This window comes from Micropterus salmoides, unplaced genomic scaffold, assembly GCF_014851395.1.
Source record: "Micropterus salmoides isolate LMB-PRFRI ecotype aquatic unplaced genomic scaffold, ASM1485139v1 Ms_hic_scaffold_2, whole genome shotgun sequence".
Classification (NCBI taxonomy): Eukaryota; Metazoa; Chordata; class Actinopteri; order Centrarchiformes; family Centrarchidae; genus Micropterus; species Micropterus salmoides.
The window spans coordinates 22,095,068-22,118,438 of NW_024041150.1; the positions used below are offsets into that span (position 1 = coordinate 22,095,068).

A 23,371-nucleotide genomic window follows, 5' to 3' on the forward strand; every position below is an offset into this window, starting at 1 on the left:
CCTCCACTAGAGCTGCAGCAGCGGCTACAGCATGATCGTCACGACTCAGGGTTTTACAAGTGTCTTTTTCAGAATATGAGAGTCCCTTCTGGGTTATCTTTGGGGATACAGTCTGCCTTGTGGGAGCTTGCCAATTGGTGGAGGGTTTTGAAACAGGATTGAAATCGCTACATTTGAGCCTCAGAAATTCCCCAATCCTTTCCAAACCATGACATAATGAAGCTTGCACAGCCCTCTCAACTTTTAATGTAACTAGTGTCACACAGTGGCATAGACTGCAATTTCTACAGAATGTATAGGTTTGAACTTTGTTGAGAGAGGTGAGTAAAGCCCCACCCAAATACAGCATTGCATGGATAGTTGGTGCGGTTGGACCTAAACAGATGGCTGGCTCATTAAAGACTCATTTGTGATAATCTAAAATGATCCCACTTTCAATTTCTCATGCGAGGATGTATGTTTGGGCTAAGAAAAGAATCCGGATTTATCAGTGGTTAATACCTACCCGCTTAGCGCTCAGGTAATAACTTGGGATGCTGGAAAATGGAGAACATTTCAGTAGCATAGGGTTCCAGCACAGTGGATTTGAAGCAAGTAATTAAACAGCATGCCACCTCATACAGAGCAATTTCCTGCAAGGCATTTGCTTGCCAATGCGGCATGGCCCCTGTCTACGCCGTGTTATCTCTGTGAAATATGTCCCCTTTATCATTTTTTAATAATGACTGAGTGCTCATGTTGTAAGGAGAAAATCTACTCATTGAACATCAGATTAACATTTTCCTCACTGTTAGCTAGCTAACTGAACGTCTACGATATCTGTGTCATCTATATATGAAAATTGAGGTGTGTGTGAGGAGGGGGCATTAAAATGGCCACTATCTCATTTGTAAATCCAAACCTGTTCCCAAAGTGCCATCCATGGTGGGTGTGTAATTGTGTAAAATCAGTGGGGTAGACCGAAACAAGTGGGTGGGTGAATTTTGTGCACATGGCAATCTGAGTCTTCTGAGGTATATTGCTGTATCTGAGAGGTTGGTGGCCCCCTTGGCATAATGATGGCCACACTCAGTCGCTGCGCAATGATTATCCTGCCATGTGCATAAAGGGATTTGTTCTTGTTGGGCTGGCCACAGAACGCCCCGGGGTGACTATGCTGTTTATCTTTCCGCTGTCTTCAGGTCCCCTGGGCTTTTATGGTCCTGGAACTTACAGTTCCTGTTGTCACTTGTCACTGTGCAAATGTACAGCCGTGCACACACACAAATACACAAACCCCTTTGTCAAGCAAGCTGCATTCATCTCATTCTTATTATTCATCTATATACAGTACATTCTCTCTATTCTTGTTTTTTTTCCCCTACATACATGCATAGTTATTATCCCCGGTGAACCTCCCATATTGATAGTTGACATCTATCTTTTCCCCTCACAGTCACTATCCTTCTCTAAATATTCATCTCTCTTCTCACACAGTTATAATCTCCACCATTAACCAGCATCCTAAATTCCTCTTGAACACTGCATGCTAAAGACTTTTGACTATTGAGTAGAATAGCGTGAATTTAATAAATAAATGTGTCGATTCTCCTTTGCCCATTTGGATAGTATTGCAAGGTGAGATGTATATTGAGCATTGCATGGATATGTAGTTGTTTGCACACATTTTGTTTGGCTTCTTCGGGACATGGACCGTAAGTGAAGTCAGAATAAAGGCAGCCTCTCTCCACAATAGAGAGACAGATGGATAGATAGATTGATAGAGAGCCCTCATTGCACACAGGAACTGCTTTGTGGCATGGCACAACTAATGTTTCGGATAAAAACAGGTGGGAAAACGTAAGGACTTCTCTGCAATGTAAATAGTTTTTAATGTGTGTTGGTTAGAATAACTAAAATGGGAGAACACTCTTCAAAAAACAAAAATTCTCTTTATTCTCTGTGTGATTTGAATAAAGTTCCGGCATATTAAGTTTCCTTTTTCTCTTGCCTTTATGGTCATATAACTATTTATGCATTCATGTGACAACACTGTCTCATTAATATTCTGATAGCCTAGGTTGTCCTGAAATAAAGGATGGACCTAACTTGATTGTGCATTACAGGATTGAGGTTATACAAGCATTATTACACAAGGAAACCAGGCGAACCTAAATTTGGAAAAAATGGCTTAGACCCAAGGGGGTTTTAAACAGCCAGCTGCAGCAAGCACACAACTCCCTCTGGTACATGAAGGGGAGCTGAGTGGCAAGAACAAGCTTCATTTTTCATGAAATGCTGTTGGTAACTTCCCGACCGTTGTGAACATCAGCTGTCATGCCAACATTTTAAATATATCACATTTATTTAGCATTAGCGGGTGGTAATTCGCCTTATCTGAGGATTGCTTGCAAACATCTTGTCGGCAAGCACGTTGTCTCTCAATTCTGTGGGGGGAGAGTTGACTGCCACTCATTGTTGCCTTTACCCCCACTAACCCCACCATACCGCAATACACCCCGACCCATTCCTGTCTTCCCTAGATGCTTGCTACTTGTCAGCCCTGGTAATGGGTTTCTTAGGGGAGATATTATTTTGGTCCAGTAAGCTGCGTGCTTAAAATATGAGTGACAGGCTTGACTCACTTGCACAGGGAGAGAATTTTGTTTTTAAAAAGGCTGCCAGAATACAACCAGCTCTGCTGCTGCGAAAAAAATAAGAAAAATCTTCCCACTCTATTAACAATGAAAGCTTGCATGAAACCACCCACCACCTTTACTTCCCTGGAAGAAAGAGATGCAACTTCCACCGACTAAAATGTCCTATTTTTCCTGTCTCTGTTTTTCTGTCTCTGTCTTCCCCCTTTCCCCCCTCCTAAGAAGATAGATGAAGAAAATGAGGCCAACTTGCTGGCAGTGCTTACAGAGACCCTGGACAGCATCCCAGTGGATGAGGACGGATTGCCTTCGTTTGAGGCCCTGGCAGACGGGGACGTGACCAATGCCAGTGACCGGAGCTGTCCCTCCTCCCCTGACGGCTCGCCACGCACCCCAGAGCCTGAGGAGCCTTCCCTGGTAAGACCAACAGCTCTTCCTTCTCGAGATTCTCCCACCACCACCAATTCAGGATCAAAACATATGTTATTCCTGAGGCAAGACCTCCAACCCTGCGCACATTGTTGCTTTTTTAACCAGTCCATGACAGACACCAGATAAGACTCTTCAACAAGACTGGGCACATTTGTCTGTTAGACTTCTATATTTGGTAGTGCCCAACCCAGTGTGTAGTGAGACTGTGAAGAGATGCGGATGCAGGGAGGAGGGAAGTAAATGGAATGGATCAGTGTGTTTGTTGCTCATTGCTAATTACATAACAGCGCTATTGTGGCGCCAATTCAATGATATGAACACTGTGGTGGGGCCAACTACAGTTGACACCATGCCAAAGGCCCTGAAATCAAACCGGCACACAAGTAAGAGGACAAAAGAAATCCATCTCACCTTGTCTTCTCTCAGTGGGTCTCAACTAATCCCCCTATGCAAGAGTAATTGTTTTGGTAAAAAGACAGGCCTCTCGATGAGTATTGTTACATTTGTGCTATTATTTTTATACATAACCATACCGTGTGGGCATTTCTCTAGCTAAAAGGCTTTGACCTAAAATGTTATGTTATGTTCAGTTATAGTCCATTATATTCCATTCCGGTCCCTTCCAAATGACCTTTAGCCACATGCCCGAGTGTGTTTATTCAATCACATGAGAGAAGCCTGGCTTTGTGTACACAAAAACACCTGCACAGGAAGAACAAAAAACTGACATCTTTCTCTAAACACGTCAGTGATTTTATCTTTTCCAACAGCAACACTGGTATCTTCTAGTTCTACATTCACTAAGTAAGGTCTGTCTGCTTGAAAAGAAATGGTCATTTGCATAACCCACACTCACTCACCCTCCTCCACCACTTTCTCTTGTTCTGTTTGGGTCCATTCGCAGCTGAAGAAGCTCCTTCTGGCACCCGCAAACTCCCAGCTCAGCTATAATCAATACACAGGTGGCAAGGCACAGAACCATGCAGCCAGCAGCAACCACCGGATCAGACCACCACCTGCCGTCGTCAAGGTAGGGACACACACCCACACACACACACACACACACACATACACACAACACAAATAAGTGCACTGCCTTGCTGCCGATTTCACTCCTGTACACACATTTTTTTATTAGTGTTTGTTTATCTCTCTCACTCTGTTCTTGCTGTGTCTTGTTTCTTGCTCTTTCTCCCTCCCTCTCACACTTTTCTTGCTTTGGTGGTCGCCTTAGAAGATGTTAGACTACTGCTCTAGTCTGGTATCCCAGGGGGCCATCTCGTAATGAAAACAGGCTGATTGCTGTTGGGCTTTCCAAGCGAGGCAGCAGCACCGTTGTCTCATTAGCTCCACCACTTATCCGCCTTGGTATGGTGCCTGTTGAGAAGAAAAAAAAGAAAAAAAGCAGCGACAGGCACTCTTGCGGCGAGATTGATGCCTTGAGACGATAAGATCAAAATATCAGACTTGATGTTCTCATTAGATGGCTCTCAAAAGGATTTTTTAAAAGGGGTGTGGTTGATTGAGATTAATTTCAGTCGGTGTAAGTATCATAGGTTTAAGAATGTGATTTCTGTAATCCGTTTGCATTTCATGTCAGAACGTGACATACTGTATGTTCAGTCACATATACAGCTTAAAGCACTTGATCATTTGCACTTGTATGGGAAAAATATTTGTTCTTTAGCTTATAAAAAACATCTGTATGTGATCATATTGTGTGGTAAACACAACACAGACAGCTTTGTGTCTGTTGTGCATAATATGTTTGCACATGCAGTGCGTCAACCTTCCTCACAGAGTCTATTTTCATACTGTGTCTTTTGAGTCATCCATTTCTGGAGCACAGCGAATGAGGACTCCCGGGAGGACATGGTGCGCGTACAGAGTGGTGCGGTGGTGCTCGGAGGGCTACGCAATTAAGATGATGGGCGGACCGCACTCCCACCATCGACTCCCAGACAGTTGGGCAACCACTGTGCTCAGGCTGTTTGAGTTGCTCTTTTAGCCTCTTTCTGGCTCCATCTCTTTTATTTTTGTGCCAAATAAAGAATTTAACATTTCTCGCAGCTGTATCAACTGCAGTAACAGTGAGCAAAACTTTATATTTAAGCAAACACAATAATCGTCTCTGTCTCTACCTTACTGTGTTTCACAGACGGAGAGCCCCTGGAATGGCAAAGCAAGAGGGGGCTCCAGCCAGCAGAACCGCCCGGTGAGGCGGCCTTGCACTGAGCTGCTGAAATACCTAACGGCCACAGATGACATTCTGCTTCACACCAAAGCCAGTGAAACCAAGAGCACCTGGGGGGGTGCCAGTAGCAGGGACAAGAGTGGCCTGGGTCTTGGCGCCTCTTCCTCCTCCTCTTCGCCATCCTCGTCATCCACGTCCTCGTTCTCCTCCCTCTCCTCCACCTCTTCGCCCTCTTCCACCACCTCCAAGAAGAAGTCAGCTGTACCATCTCAACAGCAGCAGCAGCAGCCGCTGCAGCATCACCAGCGAGGTGAGAGCCGGGCTGCAGGCGAGTGTAGTGTGGCTGGTGTTGGGGCTGGGAAGTGGCAGCGTTGCAGTCACGATGACGGGGTTGAGGAGTCGGAGGGTGCTTCTATCCCTGTTGGCCACAGAACCTCCACCTGCGGCCATGCCCGCCCCAAACTGGAGCACGGGCCGCCCAGTGAAGAAGGAAGGCCGCCAGGCGATGTGGGCCGCCTGGCCGCCGCTAGGTTTATTAGGTATATGCATTCTTATTCCCTCCCTCCCCGAGAGGTGAGTCACAGCTGTGAGCATTGCCGAGAGGCTGCGGGCGCCACTCAGGCTAGTGAGGGCTTTGGCAGGCGAGGCCGTAGTAACAGTAGTGGGGCCGGCCATGCGCTACGTAGGCACATCACAGTGACTATTAAGAAAAGAAATGAGAAGCCGGGGCACCCCTTACTTAGCCAGCTGCTCACCTCCAAACAGAGGCCTGCTCAGTATGGAGCCCCCTTACTTCCACCTAAGATCACCCCTTTACCCAGCACTCAGAACAAATCAGCAGGTAAGAGGTCTGAGAGTCCAGCCCAGGCCGTTTCAAAGGTGGAGGAGGAAGAGGTGGGCGGGACCACTGATTGTAGAAACCGGGCTGTAAGTCAGGTTAAAGAGCCTGACTCAGGGTCCCTGTTGTCACCTCTCACCTTCGACCTAGAGAGCTGGGCTAGCCAGCCAGATTCAGGGCTAGATATGGGCTTTGGACTAGAGCTGGGGTGGCTAAACCATGGGGAGGATGTTGACCATGATGATGATGATGATGGTGTTGGTGATGATGATGATGATGACCGTGTCACGGGCAGCCCCACAGCGGTGCTCTCACAGGGCCCACCAAGCCCACTCTTCCCAGATACTAGATTTGCAGAGCCCGCCCCTCCCTGCATCATACAAGGGCAAGGGCACCCACACAGGCAGGCACTCAGCGAGCACCCCGACGACCAGGGCCACCCATTGTTAGGTAATCATGACTGCATCCCCCCCACTAGCCTTATCTCTGCTCTCTCTTCTCCCTCTCCTGCTCTAACCACTTCCCAGTTTGACTTCACAACTAACCCCTATTCTAATAAGAATCTAACAAGTCATTCTGAGGATATAAACAACAATGACAACACACAGCCTGCTAGCCAATGCTTTTTGCTAGTCCCGGAGGCATTCTTTTAATATGAAATAAAAATTTAAAAAAGGAGGGGGTGGGGAAAGGGGTGAGCCTTGTCTTGCTACTGCACATCTTGTATTCATAAGGTCAACCCTTGAACCATCTTTGGCTGATTGAGCTGAATATGTACATTTAGACTCAGAGCTCGGGTGCTGCTCTTTAGCGTCATGCTACTAAAGCCACGTTCCCTTAGCTGGAGCACAAGTCGGCCAGAGCCTCGGGCAACTGCACAAGCTTCCTTGACTCTCCTTTCTTCCTTCTTTTTTCCCCTCGTCTGCTGTTGGTGCATGCGATTATGACTTTATTGTCCAGGAAGGGGCTCACCCACTGTCATGTGTCTTGTTTGTGGCATCGTCTCTCTATGTCTTTATTCCATTTCAGTATGTTTGTTGTTGAACGGGTATGTCTGTGTCTAGACACCTGTGAAATACGCACCATCACTTCATCCTGCCTCACAGAGTGACCAGTCTATCCTAAGAGAATATTGAATAAATTGTTAAAATGGGGTCAATCTAAAACGATACGCTTTGTACGATAGTGTCCATACAAAGACTTTTCTAATGGGTGTTTTTGTAGGAATAATTGCATATAATGAGCCAATTTGAGATTAATTGTTGCAGAATGTGGGCCTGTTCTCTTATGCCTTGCGTGTTATACGTAGATCAATAATTACCCATGCTCCTTTGTGTTCTGCAGCCAAACCAACCACCTTGCCACTTCCTTTGACCCCAGAGTCTCCAAAGTAAGTGTGAGAAGTTTTTCCACATTATTCCAGGCAAAAAGCAACAACAAACTACAGAAGCCAAAGAGAACTATATAAACTAGAATCCAAGTTGAGGCATTTTTGTGACTCATTTCCATTTCTTAGACCACAAAAGCTTTTAAAATCTTATTTTCACCAGAGAAGTAAAATGGTGCACTTTTTTTTTGTCTTCCAGTGACCACAAGGGATCACCGTTTGAGAACAAAACCATTGAACGCACATTAAGTGTGGAGATTGCTGGAACCCCAGGTAAGCACACTTTTCTGATTTATTTAAAACACACATTAAAGCCAATGGATATTCTCACCTACCTGTTATAGCTAGTAATGGGTTAATTCTGGCTCTAACATCTTGATAGTCCCATCACAGTTCAGAGTTCAAGGTGAAGGCATAGGAGAATATTTTTATGTGCCTGTGTATTGATTAGGCTTTCCAATCTCTTCAGGGTTTATTAGCAAACCCCTCCGATCTTACACCACCTCCCCTCCGCTGCTACTGAAGAGTTAATATGCTTTTCGCCTTCCTCTATCAGATCCTAATGCTCTCTGAATGACAGCTTACTTACCCTACACATCATAGGAAAACTGAAGTGGCAGTGTTATTGTTTTATTGTTTAGATCAGCTGACTTGGGAGTCATTTTGCTATGTTAAGAGGTGTTTTTTTAATGGAGTCAGTGTGAGGGATTTCCAGCATCATTATTGACATCATACTTTTATGTTACTTAGTTATATAATAAACTACAGCAGAGGTAAGCTATAGGCAAAAAGTAACTGCACGAGTAAAATGAAGAGAATGTAAGCAATAGCTGCAGTATTCGGGTGTCATATCTCTCTTTCTCTCTCTGTGCAAATGATATAAATAATTTCCCCCCTTCTCCCCCAGATTAATCACAAAAGTTCGATAAAAACAAAATGGTTGCCCTTTAGCCTCTCACACTGTATGACGTTACACTGGCCCCTTCGGGTATTCATTTACCAGCAGGGGAAATGGTCCTCATACATACCTCATGTCTGCCCCCTGCACTTTCTACTTAGCTCTTGTTGGGGGGATGGAAATTTGTGGCACATCAGACCCCAAGAGGTCTCCCTGTGTCCCTGTGACCTTGGTTGAAGTGCTGTTTAACCCTTTTCTGTAGATAAGCTTTCGGGGTCAAAGGGGATACCTATTGAGATCAAAAGAAGGGAAAGAGCAAGGCTGCTTAAGCTCTGGGGCGATTAAGCACTGTTAATATTTCTTCCTATTTTACTGCACGTGGGTGAGTCTGCTGACCTGTGGCCAAATCTGGGCGTCCGTTCTGTTTCACCGCATCCATTTTACAAGGACGGTCAAAAAAGCCCTTCACCTGATTTCACCATCCTGTACAAATTTAGGATTGAATATTAGCAGGAAAGTCATTAGTCCAGAAAGCTCCAGGTTACTGAGACCCTTTCCAACTTAGGGATTAGATTTTGAGTCTCTTGCTGTATGAGACGGATGGACATAGATCCCAGTAAGTGGAGGTGAAAGCTTATAGGTGACATGTCCTTTGCTGATTTAGAGTAACATTCATCTACAATAGATATTATGGTGGTGTTACTGATAACCAGATGGAAGTTAGCCAGGTGGGTGGTTCCACCCTCCACCTTTAATGGCAGGTCGACAACTCTATGATGGAATTTTCCATGTATTGCTGGAGGTAACATATTATTTTATGCCTTTATGATGAGTTGTAGTAGTACTGGTTCCAGTTTCACAGAAAGATAAATTTAATTATCAGTTGAACATAGACCTGTACACCATGTACCGAGCCAAATGATAAATGATTGATTCTAAATAATCATTTATCAAACAATTTTTTGACTGTTGGCTCTATGTTTTCTTGATACTTCTCGGAGAGGTACAGTAAAGGCGACAACAGGCAGCCCCCTGGGATGTGACTGGCCTAATCTCTGCCAAGCTAATAGATTTAGCCTGTGCTGCCGTGTTGTCTTTAATTACTGTATCTCATGACACTGGGGTTGTCTGTGTTGCTATTTGCATGGCTTACCGTCGAATCAACTCTTTAAGCATGGAGTTGTTATTCGCTCCGAGGTCCCCTCGCAATTTGCAGCGGTAGGAGAGAAAAGATTATAAAGCCCTTCTTTTTCTTTCTGACTTGCTCACTTGCTCTCTCGTTTTCTCTCCGGTGGCTACATGATTGGTGTTTGTGTCTGCAGATCATCCATCACTAGCAAGTTTGACTGAGAGGCACATATTTATCTAATTCTAATTTATTTCACCCCCATCGCTAATGGCTCCTAGTTTATGACCCCACGCGCACATTGTTTTGGACAGATGGCGCTTCATTGGTGAAACAGAAGTTCCTCAGGCATTGTGTAGCTCCCTCTCGCCCTTCTCCTTTTCATAGCTCATTTCATTGGGGTAATGCATATATGTGTGTGTATATATATACTGTATCACTATCAGAACTGAGAGAAGGAAGACAAAGAGGGGAGAAAAAGAGGGAAAGATGGGAGTGGGGGCTTGCAGTCCTACTTACAGATGCATCTAGATAATAAGTACGATGATAAGCCGTTCAGGCATTCCAAACACAGCAAGTGGTTTCAGAAACTTGCATATGTATCAGGCTCCCGCACTTTCTTTGCCAAGCTGTCTTCCCCGTGCATACTCTAACACTGGATTTGATACTAATAGCTGTCATTTGGTGCAATTCACCAGCAAGGGAAGAATGATGTGCATTATAAGAAAGGCAAAGAAGAGGGGAGAGCGTAGGTGTTTCAAAGTGCCCGAGTTTGACTCCAGTGAGAGACTGTTAGTGACGAGTGTGTGTGTGTGTGTGTGTGTGTGTGTGGGCACATTTGTTCTATGCAAGACAGAAACAGTATAGGATGCCGAGAGAGAGAAAGGGAGAAATAGAGATTGATCCAGGGAAGATGGCGGACAGGAAAAGAGAAAAAAGGGGAGAATACAACGCCAGAGGAAAGGAGGAAAGAGAGAATGCGAGTAATGGTGGCGGCTGTTTGTGTGAGTGCATTAACAATGCTATAAAGTGGGCTCATCTCAGGACTTCCCATATAACTGCCATCTGTGTGGTTGTAAATCTGTAGGAGGTGGGACAGAAGATGTGTTGGGGGGGGGGGGGGAGCAGTAGGGACATGCCATCTGAGAAGAATGACAACCAATTTGCCAATACTTCCTCTGCTTCCATGAGATCTCACCATTGCGACATTAACAGACATGCTAACGTGTACATTAAGAATAGTGACATATCTTCCTATATTGTTTCAAAGAAAGGGAGATGGTGCTGGATAATCTTGAGGAAACACTCACGGTGTCATGTCAGTGATTGTTCTTTTAGACTGGTAAAAAAAAGTTGTTTTATTCAGATGAACTGGCTGCTTTCCAGTACGGCATTTATTTGAGGGAGGTAGCGATATGATACATTTACTTGAATTATTTTCATTGGATGCATTACGTTTGTCCTCTACAGGGTTTTGTCTCACGCTATTTTTTCATGAAAAAGAATCTTTCCAAGGTCAGAGAAGAAGGGAATGGCAAGTCATCCATATTACAGCACCACCGTATTAAGTTACACCAAGCATTACATTAATCTGTCAAGATTGCAATAAAATTGAGATCAGGATTAGGCCAAGTGAAAGTGAATATTTTAATCAGGCATGTATCTGTGTCCACTGTCCATAAACTGACCCCGGAGTTTATGGATGGGTGAGGGGAGGAGGGAGAGGGGGATATTTGGGGAGGTTTGCATTATGGTTCCATTTTCATTTTACTGCCCCCACCTCTCCACCAACCTCTGTCTTTTCCTCCCTCTGCAGGTCTGACACCACCTACCACGCCCCCACACAAAGCCAGTCAAGAGAATCCTTTCAAAGCATCGCTCAAAACCAAGTTGTCTTCATGTTCCTCCTCAGCCTTGGCATGCAAAAGAGCCAGGTTGAGCGAGTTGGGCCCCGGCGCTCTGGCCCCGGCCCCAGGTGCCTCAGGCGGGGGCCCCACCAGGAAGGGTCCCGAACAGACTGAGCTTTATGCCCAGCTGAGCAAAGCGTCCACCGCCCTCCCTTACTCCGTCACCCAACACACAGTGGGGGGTGGCTTTGAGGAGCATCGCAGCACTTGCAACAATAAGCGGGTGGCGCCCCGTGGCTACAGTGACCATGACTATTGCCAGGCGTCAGCTAGCACTAAGAAGGACGGCGGCACAGCCACTGTCACCATGACTACAGCAGCAGAAGTGACGGTCACATCAGGTGCCACTGCTGCTCACATGCCTACTGCAGGCAAAGTGGAGGATAGGCATGTTGAATGTAAGGACTCAGCCATGCCAGCATCCTCTTCATCATCTTCATCTTCTTGTTCTCCATCATCAGCTTCATCTGGTCCTCTGGCTAAGCAGCAGATTTTTGCTTCTGTGGATGGAGAAGCAGCCCGGGTCCAGGGGTTGGGGAAGCAGACCCTTACACAAACCACCCACATCCCTTTACAAGAGGCCACTACTGACAGGGACAAGCACCCTTCTGCCACCAGCCGGAAGCTCCTGTGCGACCAGGAAATCAGAGCAGAACTCAACAAGCATTTTGGCCACCCCTTACATGCCCTTTGTAGCCAGGGTGGCCAGGAGAAAGATACAGGCAGCAAACCAAATACATCTGCAGCCCCACAGTCCCTTAAGAAGGGGGAGGATGGCTACTACTCTCAGAAGCTGCCTGGTTCCAGCTACCTGCACCCAGGGTTCCTGCCCTTCCACGATGAGCTAGAGCTGGGTGAGGGCCGTGAGAATCGTTTCCTCTATCCATGGGAGGGCACCCCTCTGGACCTACTCTTTGACTGTCCTCCCTGCTCTCCTTCCTGTTCCCCACCATCCAGCTGCTCCCCTTCACGAGGCTCCGTCTCCCCACCTTCCTCCCTCCTCCTCTCGCCCAGCAGGCCTTTCTGCTGGACCAGCAGCGAATCCCGCTCCCGTTCTCGTTCCCACTCTGGCTCCCGCAGCTCCTCCTCGCACTACCGGAGGCGCTCCCTTTCCAGCTCACCTGACAGACGCCCCTCCTCCTGGTAAGTCATCTCTCTCTCTCTCTCTCTCTCTCTCTCTTAGACACACACAAACACACACACACCTCCCACCTCTTATGGAGTCTTGACTTCTCCCCACACATGCAGTTTAAACAGGGCTCAGAGCTGGCAAAGGGGTCTAGCTTAGGAGTGTGGAAGTGGTCTGATCAGCCTTCAGAGCTGGTGTCAGACAGGATTGATCCCGGAAACTGGGTTTTTGTCCTCCTGCTAGTTTTAGCCTCGCCTGGTCTAAATGCAGTCGGACACAAAGAGATTTAACAGGTGAAAGAGAGGTGGAATATATTCTAACCAAATCGCCTGCAGTTGTTACTAACCAAATTCTGCCTATTAAGCCTGGTGGCACATCAATTTCCCTGAACTGACAATGGGGAAAAAGATTAGTTGAACGGTGCGATCTCCCTAAAACAATGCACAATGAGCAAAAAAGAAAAAACACAGAACATGAAATGTGCCAGAGGCACTGGACTATTGAACAGTATGAGTTTTAATCTCTAGGCAGGGAGTTTCATTTGAGTGTCTTCCTTACACTCAACCCCCTCCTCACTCACTCCCTCGCATGCTCCTGTTTTTTGTTTGATGCCGGGGCTATTGTTTTAAGCGGCAGCTGTTGTTTTTACTGAGTGGCAAACCCTCCTCTTTTACATCCCCAGAGATGAAAGCCAAATCCAGGCTGTGGGAATGCAGTCTCTAAACCCCCCTCAAAAGAGACTCCTATCATCATAGCTCTGTGTAAGAACTACATTTCCCATGCTTCCCTTTGATCAGAGCCAAGGGGTTTTCTGTTGGGGTTTTTTTTGGTAGAAGAACAGAGGCAAGCCGTAGTTACTGAGAAGGATGAGAGTAAATTCACTTTGTCAGTAGTAGTTCATTGAGTGCCTCACAGTGTAGGACTCCAGTGCAGTGACTCAGTTTGTTTGCCTGATTACTTAAAGGTCAGTTTTCTCCACAGAGCCAATAGAATCACTTTATTCTGTTCGGGCCCTTGTTCTTCACCAACTTGCTCTCAAATTATACAGTAATAGTCTCAAGGCAGTTGATCAAAATCTGACACTGACAAGCTTTCTGAAAATACCGGGTAGGGATTGGAGTTTTGAAAGCGACAGCACAAGAAGCGTGTTAGTATTTAATGCAAGAAAAGATATGTAGAATTTGTGCAAAATCCCTCCTCCCTCCTCAGATTTCACTGAGTAAGATCCTTCATCTTTCCAAACTGGCAGTCCTTTGCTTTACTGAGCTTCCCAAACGTCTCTCCCTCCATAATTCAGGTCTTCCTTCTTCAGCAACACTTCAATAATTAAGCATCAGAAGCTTAAGGAGTGCAGAGGTACACGATCTACAGTCAGGCCACTAGAGCCTACAGTATTGACCATTTCCTCATACAACACAGATAGCAGGTGCTTGTACTGTATATGCTAGCTCAGGTGTGCACAAAAGTTCTGTAGAAAATTCTGCACACTTTCTGTGGCCATGGGTGAGGACAAGCCTAGGAGAGTACAGAATGCTTTTATCTGGAATTAACATCTAAATGGGTCTTGTGAATATCAAAGAAGTTGAATTGGGTCCCAAAGCCAAGAACACATTATCCAGGGCAAGTTTCACAAGTATTTAGATGATTTTGTTTTTCATGTACAAGATGAACAGCATCCCTAGGTGTCACTAAAAATAATATTTTAACATTTTCTGTTTTCCCACAGGTCTTGTCACAACACAGATTCAAGCACTTTTCGTTCCAGGACTCACAAGAGCCCTCACCCTCAGTCTCGTTATCCTCTTAGCCGCAGGCCAAGGTGATTATTTTAAATGAATTATTTACCCTCCAATTTTATATGTCCTTAACCTTTGTTTGGTTGCGTACTTCACATTGGGACAAATGTTTATTCTTAGTAACTGCCTGCCAAAATACCTCATTATGATGTGCAAGGAAGGCTGAAATAAAGCAATAAAAATCATTCACTACAGACAAATCCACTGAAAGTAACTTTTCCCTGTCAGCACTCAGAAATAGTCTCATTTCTCTCTCACTCCCTTTTCACATCAAGACCAACGCTTTTCCGCAGTCTGTCCCATCCACACAGGGGCCCCATGACAAACATTCAGGGCAAATATGTTTAATTGATCATGTTTTATTGGACTAGTGACAAAAGAATCCCCAGTCATACTGATGCACATTCATACTTCACTCATGAATTGACGCCCCCAGCTGTATAATGACGCTTATTCAACTAAGTGCCTCTGTAGTTTTCTGTGAGCCACTGCAGAGGGGACCATTTCATATGCAGAGAAGTACTGGCACAGTGCAGAGAGAGAGAGAGACTGACACCATCTCAGTGCTCCGAGCTGATTTGGCACCCACAGGCCTAATGACACCCGACAAGCCCGAGAGTCGCTCATCAGTCGAAAACTTAACGGACACGTCTTCTGCTAGTCTGGGGTGGGGGAGAAAGTTGCACTTTCCTTCTTGATGAAGCCCTAACTAAGCAGAAAGTAATGACATGTGAAGTTGTGCTGACAGTTGCAGCTGCCTAGCTCCCCGACCGCGCTGCTCGCCGGCACTCCTGCGGGCCTATCCCGCGGGCTCCGTAATCATAGCGATAGCGAAGAGACATCTTATTAACATGTCCATTTCCTTTGCTTTGCAACCCCCTTCTCAACCATCAGTGTTGAAAAAAGTGTGGACTACCCCTTGGTGAATCCTGGCAGATGTTCTTCATAGACATCAACAGGAAGAAGACGAGCTCGGACAGTTATGTCATAAGTATTCTTTCCTCCACAGGTATGACAGCTACGAGGAGTACCAGCACGAGAGGCTGAGGAGGGAGGAGTATCGCCGAGACTATGAGAAGCGGGAGTTTGAAAGGGCTGAGCAGCGAGAGAGGCAAAGGCAAAAAGCAATAGTGAGTCAACTGACGTGCCACCTAATTTTCTCTCTCCTTGTTTTTTCTATGCTTGACTTTACATCTTTCCTAACAATGCTGATTAAAACCCCCCACATGCAATCACTGCTGTGGCACATGTACAAATTCCTGCAAATGCGCAGACACCTTAGGATGAGACAGCCTCCAGCCCAGTGCCATGTGCCACAGCGTATCCCTACTGAAAGAATACATACAAAGTGAGTTCCTGAATGATTCAGGCGACAGGCCCTTCCTCTTTATCTCCGGGTTGTGTATTTTTAACGTCTCTGTCGTCTGGAAACACTGTCGACTCTTATTAATCACACCACAGGGGTAAAATGTGAAAATAGTGGAACAGAAACTAGGAGAGCAAGACGGGGAAAGGACAAAAAAGGAAATAGCCACTGATTCTCTTTAGCTCTTTCCCTTCTTCTGTATCTATTTCAAAATTCAGCCTAATGCAGGGACTATCCCATTTCTCCCATATCTCCGCTCTCCATGTCTCAGTGTGAAATTACTCAGGTTTCCAGCGGGGTAACGCTCCTACCACCCGTTGATAAAGCACACATTAAATGATGCAGTAATGCAAAGCTGGCTTGGCATGCATACATTTTCAGAGATGGAAAGACAAACAATTACGAGCAGTAAAGCCCCAGCTGTCAAACAAGGTTTGGGAGGCCAGGGATGTGAAAGCGTCCCGTCCTGTCTGTCTGTCTGTCTGTCTCCTCTCTCTGTTTTTGCCTCATTCTCTAACTCACTCGCTCACCCACACACACAGGCAGCCCTCAGGGTGCCATCAAGAAAAGGCCTGCCTATTTATCAGTTGTCAGCAACTAAACCCCTAATTCAGCAAATACTTTTTTTTTTGTCTCAAACAGTATGTAAGCATTAAAAAGAGTTGGGGGGAGGGGGGGGGGGGGCGTAGAAACAGTCATCTGTAGTTAATTTGTATTTTTCTCGGCTACTTTATATAAGTCTAACGGGGCAAAGGTGAACTTTGGGTTTAGCACCAGGCAACTAATTTACATACATGTTACGACTACCCTCAAGAAAGCATTCAAAATTTCAACGGGCCTCAGTGGGCTTGCCCTAGTAATGGCAAGTAAATGAATGAATAAATAAATAATACTAGTGATATACCATAGCCCCAGGCTTGTGCTGTATTATATGATTAGCAGATGCAATTAAATTACTCAAAAGCTGTAATTGCAGCCTGGTGCAGTTTGTTCCTAAATTATTCCACTATGACCCCCTTGTCCTCTAAGCTTCAAGGAAATCCATGTTTTTTGCCCTGTGGCTCTCTGCTGCCGCTCTTAATGTTCCCTCTCTCCTGGAAATGAATATCCTTAAAATGTTAACAGGCCACTCATTCAGCAACCATGCCTAGTTTGCTGCGTACTGTGCATTGGAAAGAAAGAAACAGGCTTTTCTGACATACGGCTGAGTCACCCCACAGCGTTATTTTTAGACTTCACAAAAGGAAGAAGCAGCCCCAAACTTAAGACATGGCATCGTTTGATAAAAATCACTCTGCCTCTAGTTGATGAGTTGCAGAGAGAAAAAGGAATTGTAGTGCCAAGGCAGACTGAGGGCGCTCTATCTGCAACTCTATCAGATAACGCGAAGCAAGCTGAACCAATCACAGAGGAACACAACAGACAGGCAGAGAAGAGGGACAAAAACGGGGGCCTAAAGTCAGCTGCGGTATCCACAGGAGTGATCAAGACCAATTCATTAGGGCTCGGTGAAGAAAGAGATGGGGAAAAAGGAAAAACAGACTCCCCCTTTTAATCTCCTTCCTCTGCTCTGTCTTTCCTCTTAACGAGCAGGAGGAGAGACGGGTGGTTTACGTGGGGCGACTGAGGTCCGACTGCACCCGGACAGAGTTGAAGCGCCGCTTTGAAGTCTTTGGCGAAATTGAAGAATGTGCAGTGAACTTGAGGGACGATGGGTAAGGCCCCAGGACTTTCTGTGCATGTGTGTGTGCATCTATAAGGTAGTCTGCTGTTAGTGTGCGGGTAAAGGAAACTGCTGTTACTGTTGAACTTAAAACAAAGTGTTGAAGGTCTAAGACAAAGACAGAGATTTTGCAGTCTCAAAGCGTCTACCTGATCCATCCAGTTCTAGGCCTATGGAGCCCCAAAGATACACTTTTATTGATTCTCTTTTGCATATAAATAGCGTGATCTTCATCTAAGACAAGGCCCCCTGTTCAGTTATTGTTGCCCCACAGCTTCACTCTGACGTATCATTTTCTATTCTTGACCAGGGACAATTTTGGCTTCATCACGTACCGCTACACTTGTGACGCCTTTGCCGCCCTTGAGAACGGACACACCTTACGCAGGTCAAACGAGCCTCAATTCGAGCTGTGCTTTGGCGGGCAAGAGGAGTTCTGCAAATCACATTACACAGACTTGGGTAAGTGCAGCTTTGTTGTTCTCTCCATCAGCCCCCTGCGGTCATGCAGTATATTTGCATAGCTGTGAGGACTGTCAGTGAAAAGGGTGGGGGGAAATAAAAAAAAAAAGGCTTGAGTGATGCAGATCAAAAGAGACCCATCTCTGTGCTGTCAAAAATTCCTACAGCCCTGAATGTGTCCACCAGGCATTTGCGGCTCAAAAGGGCAAAGAGAGGTTCAGAGGTCAGTCTATGAACATACCAAGAATAGAGATTAATTTCCTCCTTGCTAGTAGCTTCAGTATCTTAAGGAAAACAAGTCAGACTGCATTACTCATGTGGACATGGGATGCTTGTTTCTACTTTGTTCAAATGAAACGCAACACGCTAGGGAGAAAGCACATGTGCTGTACACATGATGCATTTTCATCTGCTGTTGGATATATGTGCGTGGCCGTGGGAATCACTTTAAGAGCAAGGAAAAGAGGAGGGAGGAGTAGAGATGAAATTACGTGGAGTAAGAAAGACAAGAAAAGAGATGAGGCCCAAAGGAGGTAGAGTCTTGATGTGGCACGGTGTATGTAGAGGGAGGGGCCATTGTTGGAGCATACCTAGGTATGCCTACTTATGCATACCTACTCCCTTTGTTGGGAGCCGGGAGGTTGTGGCAGACTGCAGTAAAGCAGAATTCATCTAATGTAAGTGATTCCTTCGAGTAAACATGCGTGTATGTAGCCAATGTATATACGTGGCTTCTATTTTGATTAGATACAGAATCTGTACTGAAATGGATGCAGCTGAGGGTTGAATGATGCATTTGATAAATAATGCAAGATATCAATGAAATCAAGGCTTTTTCTTCTGGCAAGATGCCCTACTTTTGACATGTTAAGGGGAAAAAAAGGTACTTTCTTCTCTTCTGTTTGTTGCAGTTGTTGGGTGGCGATAATTGAGCGGCCATATTGAAACCTAAACGAGAGATTGCCCATTACATTAATTGTTGCGCACCCACAAAAGATTATCTCCTCCTTTTGATGCCATGTAAGATAGGTATTGACTCATGCATCAGGTTTTCCTCTGACATTTGTTTGTCAGCAGCTGTGAGGTCAGGAATGTAAAATGCCCCGATGCAAGAGGGTCAATGGGTCACTCCAGAGAAAAAGAGCACTTTCCTCAATAAATGAAGCATTTACTATACATTTTCAAAGCACATGCTTGAAGCCATCAGCTTTTAAAGGGAGGACATGATGAGAAATTGACACACAGGGAAACAGTTGCTAATCCTAAAGCCTTGAGGATAGACATTATGCCGAGATTGACTAATCAGTCTGCTGAAATGGAAAGGCCTTCAGTCAACCGCCACTGTCAGGAATAGGCTATTTTGGCCGTCCCTATACTGATAGCACAGGATAAAGAGATTGAGAGGAAAGGAAGACTCTTATAATAGTGTGGTATCTAAACCTCTCCCAGTCTTCTCAATCTTATAGGCTTGCGCTTCTTTTTTGTGTGTTTTCTGAGACACTGTCCATTAGTTTTAAGTAGAGCACCGGGGTATTTTTTATCCCTCAAGGTGCGCAGCATGACACAATCCAGCCCTTGGCCATTGCATTAGATCACGACTGCTGTCTTCGAGCAGCCATGGCCATTGCCATTTCTCAAAGCTCTCGAAATGTGTGCTGCTGGGCCCTTTGGGGACCCCATTTGTGAAGCTGTCTGTTGGCAGAGATAAGATACTCTTTATGTATTATCAGGTTGATCAGGAAAAATGGGACATTCTGTATGAGAGATGGACAGACAGAAGGCTATGCTTTCACATCTGTTAAGTCTTTGTAAAAAATAAAAAAACTTACTGTTTAAATTCTTTGGTAGTAGTTGCTATGTAAACATGCAGATGTGGATTGATTCATTATCAATTTATTGTGGCCAGCCCCTCGTAAAACTTGAAAGTCTGACTGCACATTCATGGACTGTGTATTAGCCTGTATTTCTTATCAGATTTTCACATTACGAAATTTGACAACACTACACTTAATGTAGTCAAAGACAGGGACAAAGTTTCTTTTTTAGGAAGATGCAGATCTCAAAACTCTCCAGCTCAATAGCATAGGATCTATCAGATTAATACTGAGCTACACATGACCGAGCATCAAAGGTGTAAATGCAGAATATTCTGTGAGCTCCGACTATAATGTTTTTCTGAAAACACAAAGGTCAACCTCTTGTTTTATGTGCATATTCAAAGAAATCCTGTTCTGCTCAACACTGACCACAATCCACCTTGCCTCTTTCAGACTCCCATTCGGACGACTTTGATCCAGCCTCCACAAAAAGCAAGTATGACTCCATGGATTTTGACAGCTTGCTGAGGGAGGCGCAGCGCAGCCTGAGAAGGTAACCGGTTCAGCGGCACCTGCTGTCTGTCACAAAGAGGGACTTCTGATACCTCACTGTTGTTTCTCGCTCCTTTGACGACGAGACTACCAGAAGTTTTACACTCTGTCCTAGAGTATATAAGAATAAGTCTATAGACATATATATCAATTTAAATTAATATATCACAAATGAAGTTTACATGAACATAGCTGCTGAAGAGCTGGAAAGAGACGTTTCATTCTGAGAAAGCCGGTGAGCCCTCAGAACCCGGTGCACACGTTCGGTGCACTTTACTGCTGTACAACCATCAGTGAAAGAATAAGAAAACAAAAAACTTTAATGATTTTTTTTCCCTCCAAGCTCTACAATACCCACAATTCTTTGGGAGTGAAAACATGGAGCTTGTTCAACCAGATTTGTTTTCTTTTGCTGTTTTGATTTTTCTTTCATTTTCTTTTTCTTTGAAATCTGGTGTTTGGATCGAGTGTTACATTACAAACAAGAGGATAGGGAATTGTATCTTGGAGGTAAAATTCTCAAGGTAACATTGTTGTCTACATTTTAAGGAGAAATGTAGCCGTGTATTTACAAATACTATAAAAAGGAATATTTTTATTTTATGTACATATAGGATAAAGTTCTTTATTTGTTACAGCTATGCACTGTAAAATGCAGCCTTTTTTAAAAATGAGGAGAAAATTTCTTAATTCAGAATGTTGATCTGTAGTCATTACAATACTGTAAAACATATTGTACACCTACATGATGTTTAGCAGACATGATATGATTGTAAAAAAAAGAAAAAAAGATGTGTCCGACTGCTCATTTTGAGGGAGCATGTGAACAAACGTCCTTTTTTTAAGTTATTTTGTTGGGGAAAAAAACAGTCAACCATGTATAGTTTTCTCTGTTTATAAAGTTTCTCAATCAGTGTTTTTGCTTATACAACCAGTGTAAAATGCATTTTTAACGTGTTTTTCATGATTGTAAAAAAAAAAAAGGTACCCCATTTTTTATTAATTATTCTGAAGCAACTCGGTTTGATTTCATTGCTTTGTATTGTTCTCGTTTTGATTACCTTAAGTGAGAGAGAATACTGCATTCAAATCTTTTCAATCAGTACAAACACATATTTATCTATTTATTTTAATATTTGAATCAAGAATATTTATGGGCTCCATTTTACATGGCGTGCCTCATGAAATTTATTTACTGTTTATGTTGTCCTTCGATCTGTGTTATTTAACTTACAATCACTAGACAGGGTGTACAATACATGGTTTGGTGGGGGATAATATTACCTTCTATGCCTTTCCAAAACAATCAAAACATTCAGCTAATCACTCCAGCAGTCAGCCCCTCATCATTTTAGTGATTTCTGTTTCCACTACTGATACCGATCTGCATCACGTTGCTGGTTTTTCTTTTCACTCAGAAGCAGAACATGAAGCAATAAAATGATTTTGCAGGAATTTTGTTGTACCACTGTAAACACTTGTTGTCATCGCTCCACTCACGCTTGATTATGTGAATGCCAAACAAAAGTTTACAATTTCCTTTTTCCTGAATTTTTTAAAGCTCTTGTATTTGATGTGCTCTATATATATATATATATATATATATATATATATACATGATGATACTACTATTATTATTCACAATAATTACAAGATTATTAATAATTATAACAATGATAATAATATAAATGAAGGAAAAAACTATATAAAAAGCAATAAATTATTTTTCAGAGTTGTATTTTAGCTCCTATTGTTGTGTGATTTTTGGACTTGACCCATTACCCAGTCGCTGTTAGCTAGGATGACTCCATTTCAGTATCTTGGCATTTCATCACCGTGACATTTCCCTGTGCGGTAAACACTTGATTGTCCCCGTTCCAACCTTCTGCTCTTCCCTTTAAGATGTAATTGAGTCTATGTGATTGTAATGCACGCATTACCTTGTGACATCTGTGCAAACGTGACTGACTCTTAACTCCACCCTGTGTGTAAAATGTGTCGAGTTGAAACTGTTTGTTGTGTAGTGCATGGCTATTACAGGATGACAGTCGGTGCAGTATATACCACTTTGGATATGTGCCTCTCAGCTGTCTTAACTGGCAGATTTTAAATGACATTCTATAAGCCTAGGGAAAACTACTCAACAATGTATCGCATGCCGCACCACTTTCCATCGCCACCCCACTTCTCCGCACACCACCCCCACTCACAGTCCAGATATCACAGCGCTGTCGACATGACATAAAAGGTAACCTTGCGGTTTCTGGTTCAATTAATATCCCGTTTCTAGCACGAGCGAAGTAATGAGAGAACCAGCTTCCATCACAGGAAAGAAAAGTCTTTTGTATGAAAGCTTTGCTGATCACAGGCTTCCTTTCATGGAGTTTGACTGTGGAGACAAGAAAACGGCAAATTTTTATGATGCAAAGCGACAAAAATTGGTCGGGGGATGGATTAAAAAACCCTTTACCTGTGTTTTAGGACATTGTTTTACTTTTTTGCTGTCTGTATAGCGTTTGGGTAATGGTGTCGTGTCCCATTTGATAGATGTGGCTTTAATCATTGTAATGAAAAAAAAAAATGCTTTGTAAATTGCCTAGAGTAGCAATATATATTATAACACCTTATGGTTCAAATTTCAACTTGTGGCGGACTTTTTAATAATGTGACCTATTGAGGACTTTGCCACTGCTTAAACGTTTGTTGGGTAATCATGTTTCTTTTGGAAGGACAATATGTGTATGAGCAAATGTACTGTATGTATGTATGTATGAGTTTGTGATTTTGGGCAGGTACGCGTGTGTTTCTGGAAGTGTGTGTGTGCGTATCGGGGGGGTCGCTCTGGGTTGTTACCTGTTTGTGTCCTATCCACGTTGCCTTCTGCCAAGTCCTTACCAATGCCTTTGTGGTTCTACCTATTGTACGACTTTCTTGTGAATTTCATTTTTTATGTGCAATTCTCATCAGCCTCACCATGCCAATAAAGGGAAATGTGTTTGAAAAAAAAACAAAAAAACTTTTTTCTTTCAGTGGCTTCCCTATTATCTTCCTTTCCTTGTGATGAATGTACGCTCATCAAGCACTGTTGTACCAATTTCAGTCAGCGCT

General features: G+C 44.1%; 1 protein-coding gene across 9 annotated transcripts in view; it reads left to right on the forward strand.

Annotated features, from left to right (window-relative positions):
• ppargc1a (peroxisome proliferator-activated receptor gamma, coactivator 1 alpha) overlaps positions 1-21,738 on the forward strand; it is a 253,253-nt gene extending 231,515 nt beyond the window's left edge. For 3 of the 9 annotated variants that reach the window (XM_038731662.1, XM_038731664.1, XM_038731666.1), the window contains exons 3-13: positions 2,859-3,053; positions 3,973-4,098; positions 5,227-6,550; positions 7,445-7,490; positions 7,687-7,760; positions 11,328-12,561; positions 14,274-14,366; positions 15,353-15,473; positions 17,303-17,424; positions 17,743-17,894; positions 20,165-21,738. In XM_038731662.1, coding sequence (XP_038587590.1) covers positions 2,859-3,053; positions 3,973-4,098; positions 5,227-6,550; positions 7,445-7,490; positions 7,687-7,760; positions 11,328-12,561; positions 14,274-14,366; positions 15,353-15,473; positions 17,303-17,424; positions 17,743-17,894; positions 20,165-20,268 — 3,591 coding nt within the window. In that variant the 3' untranslated portion in view covers positions 20,269-21,738. The remainder of the gene's footprint in view (positions 1-2,858; positions 3,054-3,972; positions 4,099-5,226; positions 6,551-7,444; positions 7,491-7,686; positions 7,761-11,327; positions 12,562-14,273; positions 14,367-15,352; positions 15,474-17,302; positions 17,425-17,742; positions 17,895-20,164) is intronic. The other 6 variants (XM_038731663.1, XM_038731665.1, XM_038731668.1 and 3 more) reach the window with 3 other exon arrangements.
• Positions 21,739-23,371: the final 1,633 nt, after the last annotated feature.